Genomic DNA, 19,860 nt, shown 5'->3' with positions numbered 1-19,860 from the left:
GAATAATGCATGCATAAAATAGAACATTCATGCAGCATCTGTACATGCCTCATTGGTGGTGTCTTGTAGAGCCTTGCACCTGCAGTCAGAAGGGATAACATTACAAGCTGTGTGCTCAGCAGTGCGACTCGCAGCTCTCTCTCCAGCAGACCAAAGAGGGGAGAAAAAGTAGGTCACCCTCCCAGAGACCCACACATTTCTCCCAGTGATTTCACACTGCAGCAGTGCGTGTGTCTGCCATCAGAGGGCCTCAAAAATGGGAGTCGACAGCTCCCGTCCACTCTTTATCATGCACAAAGGCAGAAGAGCATCATTCCTTCTCCTATGAAATTACGCGAAAGCAGCAGGAGGTGAACGGACCATTACTGATATGAATGCTATGTCTCCACTGTAGATCTTATTGCTGTCAAGTACCGTAAATCTGTTCATAATACGATGAAGAATCTGCCTCAAAACCTCAGATTCCCAAATCTTAAGGGCATCTCTTGTGCCCTTCCTTGCTAAGATTCAGCCCAGTAAGTTGATACCACAATATCTGTCTATTATTAGCAACAGCAAAAAGACTGGAAACTCTGCAAAGGAACAAAATCAGTTATCAACACACTCACCAGATGTATACAGCTACCATTTTATATCTGTACCTATATGACTATGGGCTGCTGCTCCTGCTTTAATTCACTGTATAGTTTACATTCATGCCACTCAGTTTGCTCTGAAGTTTCACTAGTGTGCATTTCAGATCAGCCAACTGCTGACTCAACACATTCATAAAGAAGCAGTGGATGCTTTCATCTCAGATTAGTAAAAGGAACTGGGAGTGAGGAAATGAGGGAAAAGGGGGGATGGTTAGTGGAGTCTAAAAATGGATGTACTGTTGTTTAAGTCCCCAATTCACTGAAGAGAAAAGGAGCCGCCTTATTGGAGCACCTGCTTTCGTTGCCTTAGGTGCAAGCATGTAGTGCTGGTTGAAAACGTGAGGCTTAATCACTGTCTATTTCTGTTGAGGACGTCTGGAACAGCCATCAGTTCATCTCAGTTATTCAACCGGAGGGTACATACATTTGGTGAATTTCATGGCAATCTATTTAATATGTGTTGTGACGTTTTGCAGAACCATAAATGTCAACCTCTTGATGGTGCGAGAGGAAAACAAAGGGATCACCAAAGTCAATGGGATACATCCTCTGTTTATCCATTAGCTTGTATGGCAATCCATCCAATAGATGTTGAAAGTGGTGGAAACAACCAACAACCACTGCAATCTGTTGCATGGCTGAAAAGGTATTTCCTCCGAGATTCAGTTGTGTCATTGTCTGATGGTGATTAAGTCAAGAGACCTCTACTGAAAAATAATGAAATCACTTCTATTCATGGCCTGATCCGCAGCCTATTTAAAGCCAGGATCTGAAGGAACAATGGTGCTCTATGAAAACTGCAGTGAAATCCCAAGCAGGCGTCTAACTCGATGCTTTCCCATTTCCTGTAAATTAATAATAGCCTTGCTGGGGAAGTGGATGCACTTAAGATACCCTCATTTAACAGCAGCATGGGAAAGTAGAGAGCATCACTCGGATGTGTTAGTGGTCTCTTTTAAGTGTTTCAGAGTCAGGTTATGACATTAAATAGATTTTCACAGCTTGCAAAGCAATAAAAACAAGCTGATCTGACACCATAGTGTATCAAAGGTGTGAATCTGACTGTAAGGACCATCTCTGAAGAGAAAAAGCCATTGTGGGTGTTTGCTTGTATTCATTAATTGAGATAACACACCGAAGAGTGTAAATGACCGTAATCACACTTCTCTAATGAATATGTAGCTTTTAAAAATGCACTCTGAATTATTATTTTGTGTCTGTGAATGTCGAAAAGTGCAAAGAATTACAGAATAAAAGTAACCTGAATATCTGCACGAGATTATTGAACACGTTGTATTCATTCAAATGAGACGAAATGTGACGTCAGCGTTTTACTCATTGTCATGCAGAGGGTTGAACACGTGATGCTTTCAAGTGCTATCGGAAATGTTACATCCTTAAAGAATTGTATGTAAAACAGCACTTTGTGGCGGTAAAATAACAGATTTTTGCTATGATCAGTGGTGGAAAGTAACAAAGAACGACTGCTAGAGTACTGTATGTGACTACAATCTTGAGCTAGTTTTACTTTATTTAAAATTATAATGCTTTATTGGTACTAAAATACCACTACATGTCTGATTTTTTCCCCCGGTGCCTTGCTCAAGGGCACCACAGCAGGGCCTAGGAGGTGAACTGGGACCTCTCCAAGTAGCAGTCCACTTTCCATATTTCAAGTCTGTTCGGGTACTTGAACCGGCGACACTACGATTCCCAGTCCAAGCCCCTACTGACTGAGCCACTGCTGGACAAAAATAAGGAACGCTTCACAAATTTGCTTGTACTGTCTACTGAGACATGTCTCCATGCTTTAATGTTCAAAAAGGTCTTAATTTCTCTCATACTGCCTTAGCTGCTGCACCTCTTTTCACCCTCTGTCAGAAACCAGTAAATCTGAGGGGTCATGAGATGATTGTTTGGGAAGGAAAGAAGAAAACACAGATATCCTACAACAATGTGTATTCAGATGTTGAATTTTAAAGAAATGTTTCATTAGTTAATTATGCATTTATGCCTTTGCGGAACATTTACATGCACACAAACCTGTATAACACACAACAGGAAAGGGAAAACGCCAAAAAGCAAAACAAGTGCCCTTATAAACAATAAATTAACGCAAAAAAGTCATTTTAAAGGCAACAGCTTCAATTGAACGTGGTGTCTCAGAAATCCGAGGTAAACAGGAGTACGTGAAGGCAGCACAGCGTCCAGTGCTGGTGCTTCAGCTCCGGCTCCTCAGAGCGGGACTGAAGAGAGACTGATCCGCTGCTGGAACACTAAGAGGCGGGAGGAAAGGATCGCTGTATCGGATACTAAACATCTCTACTTTACTCAACTACCGGGACATGAAGTCCGTATTTTAACCGCGTTAAAACCTCACCATCCAGCCCAAGATGACGGTGGATTTTGAAGAATGCATTAAGGACTCCCCCCGGTTTAGGTAAGAGCTAAACTCTCAATCCACGTTTTAACTGTTGGACGCAACCATTGATTCCCTTGCAAGACTGTGGTGTGATTTTCTAGTACTTTTGGGGATTTATTCACATCATGTATCCGAAACATGTGCATTTTCTTTCTTTTGCATGTATCTTTTAATTTAGGTTGCATGTTGGAATTAAATCTCAGTGGGATTTTTATACTTTGATTACAATCAATTGGATCACAAATGGGTTACAGTTTGGAACATCAGTAGGATTTGTGAGCCTCCATGTCAGTCATTGCTTGCATGATGATGAGCAATGCAGCCTTATGTCTTGTCACATGGGGAAAGCATGAAATCAGAGTCTGTTGGTTCTCAGATTTTGTGAGTTTCTTTGCTTTTCCTCTTCTGCTGCCATAGCTTTTTTTGTATGAGTGTGCATGTGACAGTTAAGATTATGTCCAGTAGGTTATTGCAGTTTACTACAAAAACATAGTCATAATCCAGAGTAAATAAAGGTATGGATGGAGATGATTCAATGAATTGGTCTCCTTTTATAAAACAGCTTCTGATCAAAGGATGCAGTTCAAACTACAGAGCTGCAATAATGATATTTGTTCCATTATTGATTAATCAGGTCATTGTATTGTCTATTACAGTCTTAAAACCCCAAGATATCATGTTTAATTGCACATAAAATAAGAAAGGCATATATGTGGGAGCTGAAACTAATGTGAATGTGGGATTTGTGCCTCTGAGATAACCTAAACGATTAATTGACAATCAGTTTTCTGTCATCGACTAATTCATTGATGTATCAGCTCTAGTTAAAGGGTGTCAATAATCATTTGATCAGAGGAAACTGAAGGTTATCCCACACAGCCTGCACCAGAGTCCCTGACCGCTGTGCAGCAAAGGTTACATAAATATGGCAGGAATTCTCTACACCCACATCCAAACTTGTTCCTCTTAAGTCAAGAGTGGAAGACCTGATTACTCAGAGTCTGAAGAAGTTCCTATACTGAAGTACAAAGTGAGCAGGAGAACAACAGTGGAAACGCTTTGACTTTATTTATATGAGAAAACAAGTTGAAAGTGCAAGTGATCGGTCAACCATTTAGCGTTGTCCCGCCCCTAAGCCCAACATGTACAATGTGTTGGGGCGCTCGCCAATAGAAGCATGTGTGTTACATAGTGATGTCATTATGTTCCGTTAGTTAAAAAAGGAGTCCAGTGGAGGCGTTTCAGGCCAGGGGGGGGGGACACAGGGCCTTTGCAGACCATTTACATGCACAAAACATGCAAAAGGTATTACACACTACCGGAAAAGGAAACCCCAAAAAGCATAATAGGGCCTCCTTTGCTAGTTGAGCCAGAGCAAGTTTTAACTACTTGTATACGGTGAGGTAGTTTTATGTCGTAGTGAGACCCCAATAAAGGGTCACAAGGTTGATCTCAGGGGTCATGAGATGATTAATGGGGAAGGAATGAAGAAAAACAGTTCTCCTACAAAAATGTGTCGTCAGAGTTTCGTCCTTTCTTTAACTATCAACTCATCTGAAACCTGACCAACAGCCTCACCTATACACACTGTTTTATAGTAAGGGGCTTTCAATCACACTGAACTGTGCGTTTTATTTTATAAGCTCACGATACGTCTTTATTGCAAATCTGAAAATGAACTGCCTGTCAAATAAAAACAGTGGAGAATAGAGTAATAGAGCAAGTGCCCAAAAATGATACTCAAGAAGAACATTATTTAACAAAATATACCAAGTTGTAACACGGCACTGTGTGTGTGTGTGTGTGTGTGTGTGTGTGTGTGTGTGTGTGTGTGTGTGATAAAATCTCTGCTCCCAAATAAATCAAAGACTTCCGGGCTTGGCAGCAGCACCTTAATGACGGCCATCTGGGCTGCAGAAAGGCCCATCTCAGGAAGTGCTGAGTGCACTAACCTTCTCTTTCTCTGTTTCAAATGCTAAGCAGCGAGGCTACAGGCTGCAGGATAACCCACCTCATTATTTAGAGCTCGAAGACACCTCACTGTTTCCTTCTTTCCCCCCTGAATGGGTCGATAAAGTTATCTATTATCACGCTGGAGCTGTGCATGTGGAATGAAACAGCTGTACCCTTTCTCCCTGGCGTTAGAGATGCTCTTTATGTTCGTGTTCAGCTGTTGTGCACTTTATGTTTCTTTTATCCGCTGCCCAGGATTTTTAAATGACTAGAAGAGGCGCTGAAAGAGATTAAGTAAACGCATGTTCTCGCACCCACTGAAGCCTGTAACTGTGTTTTTTCATGGTGCATTCAAATGCTTTCCTTTGTGGAGCTAAAAGCAGCGCTGTGTTGTGTTATGTAACATCCCTGGAGGTGGATGACTGGGAGGAAGCAGCAGGCCCAGATTACAGGAAAAATGTTGGCTTTTCTCTACGACAATTGGCATGACACTCTGCTTCGCACACGTGTGAAATCATACAGGGACTGATTTCCTGCACATTTTTGTGCGATTATCCCTCAAATGTTTCAGGCTTATCCATTCGTTGTCTCCAGTTTCAATCATTCAACACATTCTCACCAGGACAGGCTCTCAAGACAAGACTTCTCTCCCTTTTAATGCTGCCTTTTAAGCACTTGCCAGCAACTTGATAAATAACCAGTCATGTTCAGATCTGTTGACCAAACTGTGTGTATTCTGTGTTTACTCTCTATGGATACTACGTCCCAGACAGATGTGAGATTGCAGCCACTGATGCGCTCCACATCTGTTTTTGAGAAAGTGGTCTGTGATGATTACACGGCCGCAGGAACTCAAGTGTTTGTGTTTGCTCCGGCTCAACAGTGGCAACACGCAACGTTTGAGCTGTTTTCTCCCCACTGACATGTTAATTTGAGGTCGCACTCACACACTGCTGGAGGATAATGTTGAGGCATAGCAATTAGAGATATGCACGATAAGTGGAATAGTTGTATAAACATTGCTTCGCTCGCTGGCTGGTACTAGAAAAGGTAATTCGGCTAAATATAGTGTACACATTTTAGTTTCATATTGACATGTGCTTTGTCGTGTTCTGTGGAAAGCTGATCTGAACCAAACAGCTTCTGATTCACTTCCACCCACCTCTTATTCCTTGCCCCGGTCTGCTGTCACCTTCTCTTTCTGAAATAAAGATAGCAGCTGAGTTTTGTAGTCTGGTCCTCTTGTGATCGCCATTAAATTATCTTACTTTGTTGACTTGTAGCAACCTGGCCGGCTACAAGTCAACAAAGCAGGCTAACGCCAACTAGATCAATGGTTCAAAGTTGTAACTAAAGATACTGTAAGCTCCAAAATGGTGAAACATGCCCTTCATCGATATCAGGTCAGCAGAAAGTCTTCACCTCTTTTCCATCTTAGTGCAAAGACTGAAATAACCACCTGTTTTAACTGCATGTACCTGAAGGACCCTTGCTTTTTGAGTTGGTTTCTTCAGGGTTAATTGCATTTATTGGAAACAGCCTCAGCTAAATGTAATGTAATGTGTTTTGTTGAGTTTACTCTTTGGCTGTGAGCGAAATGTACTTAAAGTATCATAAGCACTTATCATACACAATCTTTACAGGGCTTCCACTTTTAGGACTTCATTTTCCCTTTAGTTCTGCTAATTTGAGCAGTTAGGAGCACTTTTTAGCTTTATGATGAGGATGTTTTGTGACTGGATCCTGAACCCCATGAATGCTTCTTCTGTTTATGCTTAACTTGAGAGGATATTTCATTGCCGCCCTTTTCTGCTGCTTGGCGGGGTATTCAACATCTCAGCCGGTCCCTTCATGCGTCCAAACAATCCTCCAGCAGAATATAACTATTGTCCACAGAGCTTCTCCTGCTTCCGCTGAGAGACAGACTCTTTTCTTTGACTCTGAAAAGGCCCCGGGGCTCCATGATCCTTCCTCCCTCCCCACGTGAACAGCTGGGGGGGTGGAGGACAGAGGCGAGCCGCCTTCATGGTGACGGGTTTGTCATTAAGTCACGGAGCGGAGTCTGGGAATCCAAGTTCAATGACCTGCAACGTCTGTGAGAGAGTGACGGGATGGATGGATGGATTTGTGACACAAAGTCAGATGACTGGGGGGGGGGGGGGGGTAAAATTCCAAGAGGTATGAAGGAATGCAAAATATCTAGGGAAATGTCTCACTTGGGGGAAATGAATACGCCTGATAATCGGAATGGAAGTCACTGATAATACCTGTATTTATAGTCAGTAAATTGAATATAAAGCTAAAATGATGCAAAGGATTGATTTTGATTTTATGTAGTAAAACAAAAATGGGTTGGTTGAACTTTATTACAGGACAGGTTTAAAGACAACAAAATGCAGATTTCCTGATATTGGTATAGTCCAAAGTAAAATGGGTGTATAAAATGGTGGGATTGATATGGAATGCATGGAAACTGAATCCATTTTACGTCACAAAAACAAAATATAATCAACAAGAAAACAATTGGCACATTATGAAATCAGTCTTGAGTTGAAGCCCTAAAAACGGAGCATTCCACTAAATGTCAACAGCAGATAACACTCTCTGGAACTGAAGACTTTTTCTTTATCAATTCAAGTTTTATTTGGTTATTGCTTAAGCATTTGGTTTTGAAAAACCCCAAAAGAAACAGAGAAAAGATGACTTTAATGTCTTGTTTTGTACAGCCGACATTCCAAAACCCTAAGTATTCAGTTTCTCACCACATCAGACAAACACATGCAGCTTGAATAAGATCGTTGAAGTACATTTGTGCTAGGTTCTTACGTTAAAAAGTACATTTGAAACACTAAGACTATATTTTAGTTTTGCCATAGTTGCTTCTTTCTTCCATGTTCAGAATACAAAAGCTCTGATTGCTGTTTTTAATCCAACTGCTTGTAAGTTGAGCTCATTTCTGCATCCAGTGCATCCTTGAGTGACCTGAAAAGCAATTTGCATCTAGATTAGTTTAAATATATTTCAAGATGCATCTGTTTCCCTCTCTGTGGGGAAAGAGAATTAATTTATGGAGGGATTACATTAGCTTCATGCCTTCATATTTAATATATGTTTACCGAGAGGAAAGCCCAGATTTCATATCGGGAGTCTGTTGCTGCTCATGAATAAGAAGCTACACACAACTACGAGGCATGTTGAATTCATAATGGCACCACAACATCCAGAGTGGTGCAGATAAAGCTCGGAGTTCAATTCCAGGCATCCGGGTTCATGTCGGTTCAGGAGGGACTGCAGAGAGGTTGGGAGAAGGGCTGCAGAAGGAATCGATTTCATCTGTTGTCAACAAACACCAAAGAATGCTTTATTGCGCTCGCATTGTTTGGAGTTTAAAGAGAGTCAGTTTATAGAAAACGAACCTTTTTCATCTTTTTATTGGTGCATTTTTTATGTTTAGTTCAAACTAGTATGAAGCGCTAATGTCACTTCGGCCTAAATTAGGCCCCGCCCACTTTCTGGTGAAAATCCTGCATTAGAGCAAAGCGGAAAATAATAGTGTCTTCATGTCTTAAAGCTGCTGAGTCATATATTGCACCTTCAACAACAAATAAATCCAGAGCTCCGGTTTCTTTACTTCCTCTCCAGAAAAAAGGAGAGTAAAAGAAAGGATCAGAAATCTCAGTTTCAGTGTCAGCCTGCTGCCTGCCCCTCGTCCACCGGCAGACCCACCGGACATCCATCCCCTATTTATTCTCCGTCAACACAAAGCTGTCTCTGCCGTCTGACCAGACATTTGACACCGTCTTCATATTTCTGGACACCGTCTTCAAGGGCGGACTCCGGGAAGTACAGTTTACACAAAACCCTGCTGAAATATGTTCATCCGGTTTCTTTCTCCAACCAACTCCTCCTTTCTTTCTGCTTCTTGCTCATTCTCAGCTTGTGGTGGACAACGAGCTGTGCATGCTTCAGTCACTTTATAAACATAAACCCTGAATGATTATAAGTTCTGGTTTTTCCGTGCGGCTCTAGCAGGAGGTGGTCTCTTTGGTTTCTGGAAGATCTGCTTCTCCAGCTGCATGGAGCTGGAAGGGATTTCTCTTCTGCGAGGTGTTGTTGCTTCTGCTCTATTTCAGACTGACCTCCTTCCATCTTGAATGTGTGTCAGTGGCCCTTCTGTTCAGCCAACGGTGATCCTCACAACCAGGCTGTGACTTTGGCCAGTTATGGGTGAGGGGTGGAGCCATACTATAATACTAAACCCCACCAATGTGCAGACATATAGTCTCCTTTGTTCAGGATTTATATCTGGCTGCAGCATTTGGAAAAAAAACAACCAATTGCGATTTTTTTGGCTCGCATGATTCATGATATTCTGATTCAAGGGATCTGTACCTAACGAATACGTGTTTATTAAGCCTGTACTGTTACCACGCTGGGATATCTCTGCAGCTCCACAAAACTTCATTCAAAATGCATTCGTCCATAGTGTGATTTTGATATCACTTATTATTGTGTAGGCGTAATATTTACACCCTTAAAAACGTGACCATTGGGTACTTGCAAAATTGGTGGCAACAAAGTGACACGTAATATAATTGGGTAGATCTTAAAAACAACAACTTGCTTAGAAAGGATTGAATAGAAAAAGACCAAATAAAAACAAAAGGACATTTGAATGATTGGTTGGATTTACTAAATATCTGCTGGAATTTCATTTATAATTAAACATCTGAGTGAAATTGCTTAATATTGAATATTACTCAATGGGGTTTAGATTTACTGAATATCTAGCTTAAAAAAATGACTTCACTAAAGCCTACTTCCTGTTTCGACCTATTTAACTCCACTACATTCACCCCCACCCTTTGGAGTTTGTTCTGCTTTTTTAATCTTCACCCATGTGCTTGATTTAATGAGCGAGAGAGGCTCAGCGGCGCTTCTCTACCATCTCGTTAGAGGCCGTCACTGCGCTCTCTGTGCCCCTAGCTAACGACTGCAGGTAATGAAAGTGACAGGGATTAAATCCGCAGTGTGTAGTTTGACGCTCATGCGGCACGTCTGTAATCGGGGATTGGCCCACATTCTCCCCGCTCAATCCCTTTGGAAACGGCAAGGTGTCGCACCTGGAGGATTAACGTCCAGGTTTGATACCCATGTGAAGGACTGCAAACAGATCAAATGATGCATGCGGCAATATGATTTCTTAATAACAGCGCTGTTGCCCTCCCACTGAGAAAGGCCCAGCACCATTAGTTGGAAAGGCTTTCATCTTTATTTTAAAATGAGACCAGATGAAGGGCTTTTGCCAGTTGAAGCCTCTGAGCTCAGCAGGCTCCAGAGCATGTACTGTGGAGAGCAGCTGCACATACATTATTAGTGTTTGAAGGGATATACTACTACTTAGTTTATTAAATACACCATGCCAAAGCTAATGCATCAGTGCTGCAATAACCCCCCCCCCTGTATGAACTGGTGTTGATTCAAATTGATGTTTCTTTAAGAGGATGTTGCTGAAGGCGCTGTTGAACTGGCCTCAGGGGTAGAAATGGGGTGGACAAAACAATAGAAACAGCTTGGTCTGCACGATTTGAAACTAATTGCGATTATTTTGGCTGATATAGCAATTGTGAAAAGATTCAAGATATCGGTTAGCTGGCCGGCTCTTTTGTGATTGGTCAACAGCTCAGCGATGTCCCGCCCCCTAGCCTATAACGTACAATGTGTTCGCCAATAGAAGCAGTAGGGCTTAGTGTTACAGAGTGATGTCACTGTGTTAGTAAACTAATTACATGCACAAAAAACCTTTATAACACACTACAGGAAAGGGAAAACACGAAAAAGCACCATAGGGCCTCTTTAAAAAGATCTGTACCAAAGCAGGACATTTTATAAAGTCCATAGGATGCAATCTGTATGCCAGGATATCTAAGCATCACGTCTTCCTTAATTCAGAATAACATTTACCAATTTTTGCTGGTAGCACATACTGCGCTAATGCCATTTGAATATTAAGACAAGCTGTGCAGCCTTGACCATAAAGACAAAGAAAGCAGCAGTAAAACAGAACCTATTGTTGTTATTTATGTCAGCGCAGTATCAGCAGTCCCCACATCTGTACACAAAGCTGCCTCTCGTCCACTTTAACTAAACTGAGTACTCTGCAGCAGATACTGTACGTAGGTTTATAGTACATCCATTTCTGAAGGTATGTTCCGTGTGCAACTGTGTCTCTGCAGCGTGCACACCAAGGCTGGTTCTTTGTACATGCGTTTACCTACTACAGTAAACCTGATTCTGACAAAATATCCAAACACGTAGAACAAATCTGAGTTAATGATTTATAGAAGATTACTATAAAATAAAGTCTGAAAATATTTAAAAGTCTGAAATGTTTCAAAATTCTGAAAACAATCATTTGAAAAATATCGATATATCGATCAATATCGCCACGCAAAGTATCGCGATACTATGCTGTATCGGTTATTTCCCCCACCCCTACCTTAGAGACAGCCATGCAGAACGTTATAACCTCAGGAAGACTTCTTGCAAAACATGACTTGTTTCAGACTGCGTTACTTTAGCCAGATATACCTGATACAGTGGTGAACACAAACCCAAAGTGCAATGTGCAACTGACAGTATGTGTACATGTGGCGCAGAAAATATACTGTATGTTTTCCTTGTAGCAGTTGAGCCGTACATCTGGCAGTTCTAGGACCCTCCATCAAAGTGAATCTGATCCCCTCCAGATTGTTATATTTGGATGTGTAAAGCTGTTCCAAACAACCACAAATGAAGGCTGAGTGAAAAGCTGGCCCATTTGCTGACAGTGTCTCGTGGAAATCACTCATATTTGTGCACATAGGAAGAAATCTGACAGAAATTAGAGCCCCCCCCCCCCACCCCGACCTAAAGTACTCCATTGTTTGGTTGGAGACCAAGCAGAACACAAGGTGACTGAACATTTGTATTCATTTATAGTATTGTATTGTGCCTTTTTATCCTATATCCAGAAAATAATGTACAGATTATTTTGTGGTAAAATGCTTTGGGGTACAGAGATGATGTCATCCCTGAGTCCTTTGTACTAAAGGAGGTGGGATCGCCACATGAGCCCTGGCTGTCCCTCTCATTTAATTTCAGTGAATAGCAAGACGTTTCACACACTGCACACAGAAAGAGCTTTATAAAGCAGAGAGCCGCATGCTGAACGCTGCTAATCTGCTTCTGTCGGACATCCTGAGAGGCGACAAAGACCTCCATCAGTCAGCGTGCAACCGGCAAGTGTGTGAACAGTTTATTAAGTGGGATAAAAATCTAATAGCCAGACTTAGCTCAATTGCTTTCGTCTGGTTTTTTTCCTCCAAATAAGCCATCCGGTGTTGCCACAGGTTGCAGACATTCAATCAGCACTATGGCGACATCCTGAGCCCCCAACATGATGAACGTGTTGTAGTGAATTTGCATTAGTATTCCTATCACAAACCACGTTGAATGAGCCCAGCAATGACTAATGCGAGGCAGGGGAGTTAGAAAACAAGAGCCAGTGAGTGCAGAAACACACACACACACACACTGGGAGCAGATTTTTAACGCTGATAATTCAAGCCTTTTGGTCTGACTTCACAGCACAGGGCGAACAAAATCGCTCACAACCCGGCATTTGTTTTCCCTAGTAGATTGGATTAGGGTAATGGAGACCGAACATCTGATCTGAATTCTGTTCGGCCGTAGATATCTGATGTGTCACGCTGTTTTGAGGAGAAAATCCACTTTTCCCCATTATGGAAGAGAAGGGCTCCCAATTTGCCCCAGAGACAAACCTGATCATATGTTTAGTCACGGCTGAAAACATCCTGAAACATGAGAAAAATGTTGGTAATGGGAGTTTCAGAGCGTAGCTAACAACAGGTGGTAGGAATCGTCAACCCTTTCTGACCCCCAATGAAGGGCGCTAAGCCTCAGCTGCAACGTGAGTGCACAGAGGGCATCCGTTTATTAAATGCACGATAATTCTGAGTTCATATTAATAGTGTGACTAATGGTCCTGGTGGATTATCCATACTGTTTAATAGAGATGAACTGCAGGAAAGCTAGTGTTTCCATGTTGTTACGCTAGGCTAAGCTAACCGTTGTCTTGCTTTAACGTGGCAGAATGCAAGGGAACTTTAGAAGTGGTGCAGTGATGATCTATTTTTGCAGGCCTCCCAGGAAGTAAGCATGGCAAAGGACTCCACCGTCAAAAAGCAATAGGATTTTCCCTTTGGACTTTGATCCGTGACAAACACACATTTACAATACTCCACGCATTTAGTTCGCCAATCGCCAGGAGTAAAAAGCTAATGCTAGGCTAATCCCAGCTGCTAAGCTAATGGCGGCTAATGTCTCATTTATTCACTTGTTAACAGCCACAATTTTTAAGACAGAAGCTTCGGACATTCACCAGTGGGGTATTTTCTGACGTATTGTATGTTGTAGTACATCTTGGGCTTATGTTAACCACCGATCTTAAACACAAACTTGTTCAAAATACGTTGAGACACGGGAACAGGTAGTAATCAAAGTCATATCCGGGTTGTCTGAGTCGTTTCTGCAGCTCTCTATTGCACAGAAAGTTAATGAACTGGACGCAATAAGAAGCTAATTTCCTTACGAGTCTGCTACGAATCATATATGTAAGGAAAGGGAAAAGGAGAGAATCGAGAGGAAATAACAGAAACAACCAGAGTTATTTTCCCAGTCAAAAGCTGAGCTCAACAGCTGACGGCTAACAGCCTATATGTCTGTACATTTGCTGCATTTAAACCAACTGCAGAAGTACATTTAGCCTAACACACAGAAACAAAAGTGGAGTCTCATCTAATGCTGTAAGAAAGCCAAGAAGCTCATTGCCAGAAAACTGTTGCTTTAAGAGGCTGCATTGTTTGAAATGTGTCCTTGTTAACGAGAGCATGACCTAGAAACATTACACAGATGCTCGAGCTTCTAAAATCGGATTTATCACAATCAGATTTCCTCGTTAGCGGCGCACGGTGTTTGGCCTGGACTGTATTTCACTGACCGCGCTTTACATTCGGGATATGGGACTGATTGGAAAATACGCAATTTCCTCAGCACATAACGGCCTCTCTATCTCTCAGCTTTGTTTGACGAATTTGCTGGAGGAGATTTGCCCTCCAGCGTCCCGTCAGTGAGGCAGCGACTGTGTGTCTGTGCCTCATTTGTCAGCAGATCCACAGACACGATGACCTTCACTCGCTTGTACCGCCACACTCTTGAGAAATAGGTTGACACGAGTGGAAAGAACAGAGTTATGACTAACGGATTTCACTGTTTAATGTCATGTCTCTATGAAATTTCTCCCCTGATGACCAGTCTGCTAGGAAATCCATGATCTCAGGAGGTGGGGGGGATTGGTTGGGGAGTTTCCAGGTGTATCAACATCAGCTACATGTTTATCACCCCATGGATCAGGAAATGGGAGAAAAGAGAGGTATTTCAACCGTACAGCTGTGCTTTTGTCGTCATCTGGGGAATAAAAAAATGACTGTGTCCCTGTGCAAATATTGGAAATGAAGATGAGATAAAGGGAGGAATCAATGCTCTCCACATGCTCCCATAGCTGCGTTTTTGAAATGCTGAATCACACGTGGACAAGCATCTGCTTTTCATTTGTTCCATCCCCTCTCGCTCACTCGCTGGCTCATACTCTCCCCTTCTTTCTATCTACCCCTTTTCCGTCCTCCCTGCCTTTCCCCTGTGTGCGGGGGCAGACTTCTGGTCGGGGCTGGGCCAGAACCGGGTCTAAGGCACAGGCCAGGAAATGCGTCAGTCCACTCGAAAAAATTAAAAGCAGGTTCAGAGGAAAAGGAAAAACCCAGAGGAGCTGCTGACTCTGTTCTGACACCCTGAGTCATGACATTCATCCCTAAAAATGACTTCCGGCTTCAATAAAACTTAAGCATCGACCCAACGCGGCACAAACGGGGATTGTTGAGATGGATATTTCTGTTTGACACCACTTTTAAAAAGTTGTTTGAGTGAAGAAATGGGTTGTTTACTGTTTCTTTTTATAAGTGGAATAAAGAAGTGTTTTAAGTGAAGCTGAAATGATCAACAGAACATGTATTGACAACAATTTTCTGAAATATGAGGATTTTTTGGTTTATTTTTCATATGATTGCAAGCTGAGAAATGTGTGTAAAGCTGCCACCATTCAAATCACTAAGTCTATTGACAGAAAATGTTGCTATAAAACTATTTTATTGAATCAAATTTTTGAATTCAAGCAATAATTAAAAGTATTTGGTAATTCTGAGTTCCTTTTTCTCCGTTTTGTTTTAATCTTACCTCAATATCTTTGGACTCAGGACTTGGATTTGAAGACGTCAACTTTGGCACAGTTCTCTCTGGATAAAATCGTGATGGACATGTTGTTTATTCATTAAATGATTAACTGAAATGGCGATTTATTGTTAGGAAAGCAATGGTTAGTCTCCCCAGATGTTCTGTCCTTGTCAGCGTTAAGTAAACATACACATCAGCCTGAATTCCTCAAAGCTTTCTCACTGTTTCTTTGTTGTGTTTGTCCCTGGTTAGTGTGGTTTTGGGCGAAAGATACCAATGAGCTGTGACTGGATTCAATTTTTTCTCACAAATCTGTTTAATTCCTCTCTTTTCTCTCACTCTTGAGTCTGGCAGAAGTGCTGAGCTGTTAGTCTCCAGAGAGCCATGTTTCTGCATTGTTAACTGAGGTTCAGGCAGCTATCCCATGCTTCACTTCTCCATTGTTTTTTGTCCATGAAGTATTCCTGGGTTTGTATTTCTCTCACGCAGTTTGAGGGAAAAATTAGCAAGAAATTGGCCCGTATCGTCTGCGTAACTTAGTTTCCAGTCCCATTTCAGGTTGAGGAATAACACATTTGATGTCGTAGTTTCCATCCTCTCTGCCTCGCTCTGCTTCCTCACTGATAGCGTCAGGGTTAGGTCTCTTTTGGTTGACACATCAACATTCAGGTCCAAAGAGGGATAGGGAGGGGTTTGCAGGTCATGAGAGTGATGTCAGGGGCATTTTTCTGACCTAACACCAGAGGAAACACCTGGGGGAAACCAAGCAGGAAGTGAGACGTCTCCTGTTGTCTTTGACTGTCTCTGAGTCAGCTGGATTGCCCCCTTTGACGTTGGCATGATATCTAAATAAGCACCAGCTCCACATGCTAACACGGACCATAAATCTGTAGCGTTTCCAAGCGAGTTGTTTAGATTTTTGGATGTCATGTTTCGGTTCAGAGTGAACGAGATTAGCATCATCAGGCTTGGGGAGTAACAGATTACATGTAACGAGATTACGTTATTCGGGTACAAACAAATGTAACTGTATTCAAACACAATGACATAAAGCTAATAGATTACTGTTACATTTCATTGGGAATTTTCTTTGTTTTTTATATTTAGGCTACTTTAAATCTTCTTTATTTTAAACAAATCCATTTTTTAATGCAGTAGATAGACACCTGATTGATTAAACCAAAATACAATCAATGCTTTTGAATTAATGTCAAGTTAAAAGTGCATTTGTAAACTCTTTCACTACATTTTTACTTCTTCTCTAAGGTGCATTGTTGTATACACTTAAACAAATGATTGTTATTTATTTTCTCTTGTTTTTATTTGCATTGAAATTGAGGTAATCCAAAAGTAACGGAAAGTAATCAGGTTACTTGTATATGTTGATACTCAGATTCGACATGCAACTAGTTATTGTAACAGATAACACTTTTAAAGTAACCCTCCCAACCTGTAGCATAATTAGATAGATAGTTAGATAAATGGATTCATAGATAGAAGATACTTTATTCATCCCAAATTGGGAAATTAGTTCAGGCAACACACTAAAATGAAAACAATAAACAGCAAGTATATACTCAACTCTACAGTAGAAAGGACATGACGACAAAGAATACTCAGTATGAAATGTTCTAGATAAGTTAGACTGTTCCATAAAAGACCAATATACTACACACTGCTGTTGTGTGTCTTTGCTAGCCATCTCTGGAGCTTTCAGACAGGAAAGCTCTGAATGCTTCACACGTCTGGTATGTCTTTCTAGTGCAAGCCAAGCTGCATGTTTAGCCCACAAAAATGCCGGCAGGAGTCCGAGCTCAGCCCAACCACATCACGCCTGTGTAGGGATTTTTACAGAGGGAACTTTGCTATTTCACCAAAATGTCAGGATGTTACACTGGATTGGCTCATTGGGATGAGAGCTTTATTCTATTTGCTGGTTTCTTTCTGGGTATTCAGCCAAGAAAAAGGCTGTTAGGCTTTATTGTCTTCCTGCCGTCAATGAAATACATTGTCCAGGCCGGTTCTCACAGCCCAGGCCTCCTCTGGATCATCCCTGTGTGTGTTCCCTCTTACGTCCCGAATATCTTCTTTGACATTTCTGCCTGTTGCAGTCATGTCGGACCACCCTGGGTTAATATAAACCTGCGCCGCCAGCCGAGACCTCTCATATCCCGAACTTTCTACGGCCTTTTTCTCCCGTTTACCCCCACCGATAAACAGCGGTCCGACTCTGACAATACTGTTGTGACATCCAACACATCCTCTCGCATCCCAAGTAATAATAAACACACGATTTGAGACTGTCTGCTCAACTCTGTTTCCCCTTGTGACACAGGAAGCTCCAAACACTCATCCAGTTCTTGGCCGAGCGGTGGTGTTAACGCCGTTATTGTGGTGCTGAAAGGGTTAATCTATGTCACATTTCCTCTACATGACCGTCTTTGTTGGCTCTCTGACTGAAGTGCCATTTCCCCATGGGCTGTGGTGGCCTAATTGTGCAGCACCCCCCCAACTCTTCCACTATAGCTAATGGGGGATGGATGGAGTTGGCATTGCATTATGCATGGCGACTACACCCAGCTGGTTTGTCAAAAAAAGCCCAATTGCATCCGATGTTAAAGACCCTCTCCCTACTCTGTGCCAAATAATTATCGTGCAGTGATCAGAATTTTTAACCTGAGGTCGTCTCAGACCAGAAATAATCTGGAACTTCAACCAAAGAGCTCATTTGCTTTTTGAAGACCCTTACAAAGAGTTTAGGGTTTGTGTGATTGGTATTGTTGTTTTTAGCCTTGCTAGAATCCAAGTTAAGTTGGTTAGGGTTAGGGTTAGTTATCTCAATAACTATTGGATGCAAAGACATTCTTGTTCTTCAGTCGATGAATCCTATTGATCCCCTGATTTTTCATCTAGTGCCTGCTACTCTGAATTCAACATTATTTGTTTTAAAATCAAATGTCTCGCCAGAGGATGAAGCATAATCGTCTTTGTTGATATGGCGCCTTCACGAAATGTTACATTCCAAAACCAAATGTGACTTTTATTATGTTTTTACGCCCCCATCAACACACATGTTTTATGGCAAAGATATGAAAAAAGGCCACGAACAACATCTCACATTTGAGAAGCGTTAACGAGCTTAATGTGCCTTAATTACTTTGACTATTAATTAGAAGAAAGAAGAAGAAATATACCCTTAATCGCCCAACAGCGGGGACATTTACATTGTGCATTTGACCCATCCTAGTGTTAGGAGTTCTGGTTCCTGAGCCCTATGGACTTCGCCACCACCGCCCATAACTGTAAAAACTGTAATTCAACCCTTTATTTAATATTCAACCAACTGTTTCAGTGCTTGTCATGTTAACATTTTCTAAGGAGTGCAGAAATATCCTGCAGAATATTGAATGCGATATTTGGTCATGCCTCGTTACAGCCTGTTGCATCACACCTGCAGTGCTGATTTCACACGGATGCTTTAGAAGTGAGAGTAAAAGCAAGGACTGTGGTTTCTTCCTGTGTTGATATCAGAGAGGGAGTGGTTGTTTATGTGTTTTCCAGGATGACTTCACCGCTGACCCTACAACAAGTCAAGGTCTCGGCTGGCCAGATTCTCATTCATTGTCCTGGTTTTTTCCCCCCTCCCAGCTGCATTCCACTTCAGCTTCCAAGAACTGCGCTGACAGCAGGAAGTTCAGGAGTGGAGAAACACATGCTGCCAATTCACTGTAAATACTTTAGGGCTGAAATTGACGGTTGCATTTATAGAGATGTCTGTCCTGTCTGTGTTTATTGTCTGTTATATACAGTTTATGTAGCTCTTTGTCCCGGCTGATTGTCATCACTAGCCATCTCTACAGTCTCCTGTATCTGTGGTGGTTTGGTTCAGCACAGAATAAGGATATATTAGTAGCTCTAAACAGAAAACTCCACACAGGCTATAGACGGTCTGAGGAAAACTTAAGGAAGCTACGATGTTCGATTTTGTATCCTTCTAGACATGATTTAATTCACAGATTTAGCAGAGAGTTAAGTTGGCCTGCTCAATTTATCGAAATATCAGTAAGGCATAATTTGGGAATATTTCATGCTGCAAAGAAGTCATGCACTACAAGAGATATTCTACAGATTTAAAGAATCCCTATTTCCCCTTTCCCGTAGTGTGTTCTATAGGTTTTTAGTGCATGTAAATGGTCTGCAAAGGCTAAAATCCACAGGTTTCAAACATTTTTACACCTTGTTTGGTACAGATCTAGTTAAGAAATGTCTTTCAGTGCCCATTTTAAATAGAGTATCATAAATGATCATTCCCTCCAAAATTTCAAACATCTGGCACTTGCTGTATTAGTCAAACAAACCAAATTAGTATTTATTTTCGAAAATGTGCAGCCTATAATCTGTATAAACTGTCAGTCATACCTATTAACATTATTCCTGACTGAGACGAGATGTCGTGAAACGTGTCTATGTCCAAATGTTGTGATACCCAGGATGTACCACCAA

At 41.6% G+C, this 19,860-nt stretch overlaps 1 protein-coding gene across 2 annotated transcripts in view; it reads left to right on the top strand.

The window, feature by feature from the left end:
* Positions 1–2,881: 2,881 nt before the first annotated feature.
* The window catches only part of LOC134868914 (arf-GAP with coiled-coil, ANK repeat and PH domain-containing protein 3-like), a 72,770-nt gene continuing 55,791 nt past the window's right edge, over positions 2,882–19,860 (top strand). For both annotated transcript variants that reach the window (XM_063890320.1, XM_063890312.1), the window contains exon 1: positions 2,882–3,075. In XM_063890320.1, the coding sequence (XP_063746390.1) occupies positions 3,029–3,075 (47 nt within the window). In that variant the 5' untranslated portion in view covers positions 2,882–3,028. The remainder of the gene's footprint in view (positions 3,076–19,860) is intronic.

This window comes from Eleginops maclovinus, chromosome 1 (genome assembly GCF_036324505.1).
Source record: "Eleginops maclovinus isolate JMC-PN-2008 ecotype Puerto Natales chromosome 1, JC_Emac_rtc_rv5, whole genome shotgun sequence".
Taxonomy (NCBI): domain Eukaryota; kingdom Metazoa; phylum Chordata; class Actinopteri; order Perciformes; family Eleginopidae; genus Eleginops; species Eleginops maclovinus.
The sequence above is the reverse complement of the archived record's forward strand: the minus strand, read 5'-3'. Positions and strand labels throughout refer to the sequence as shown.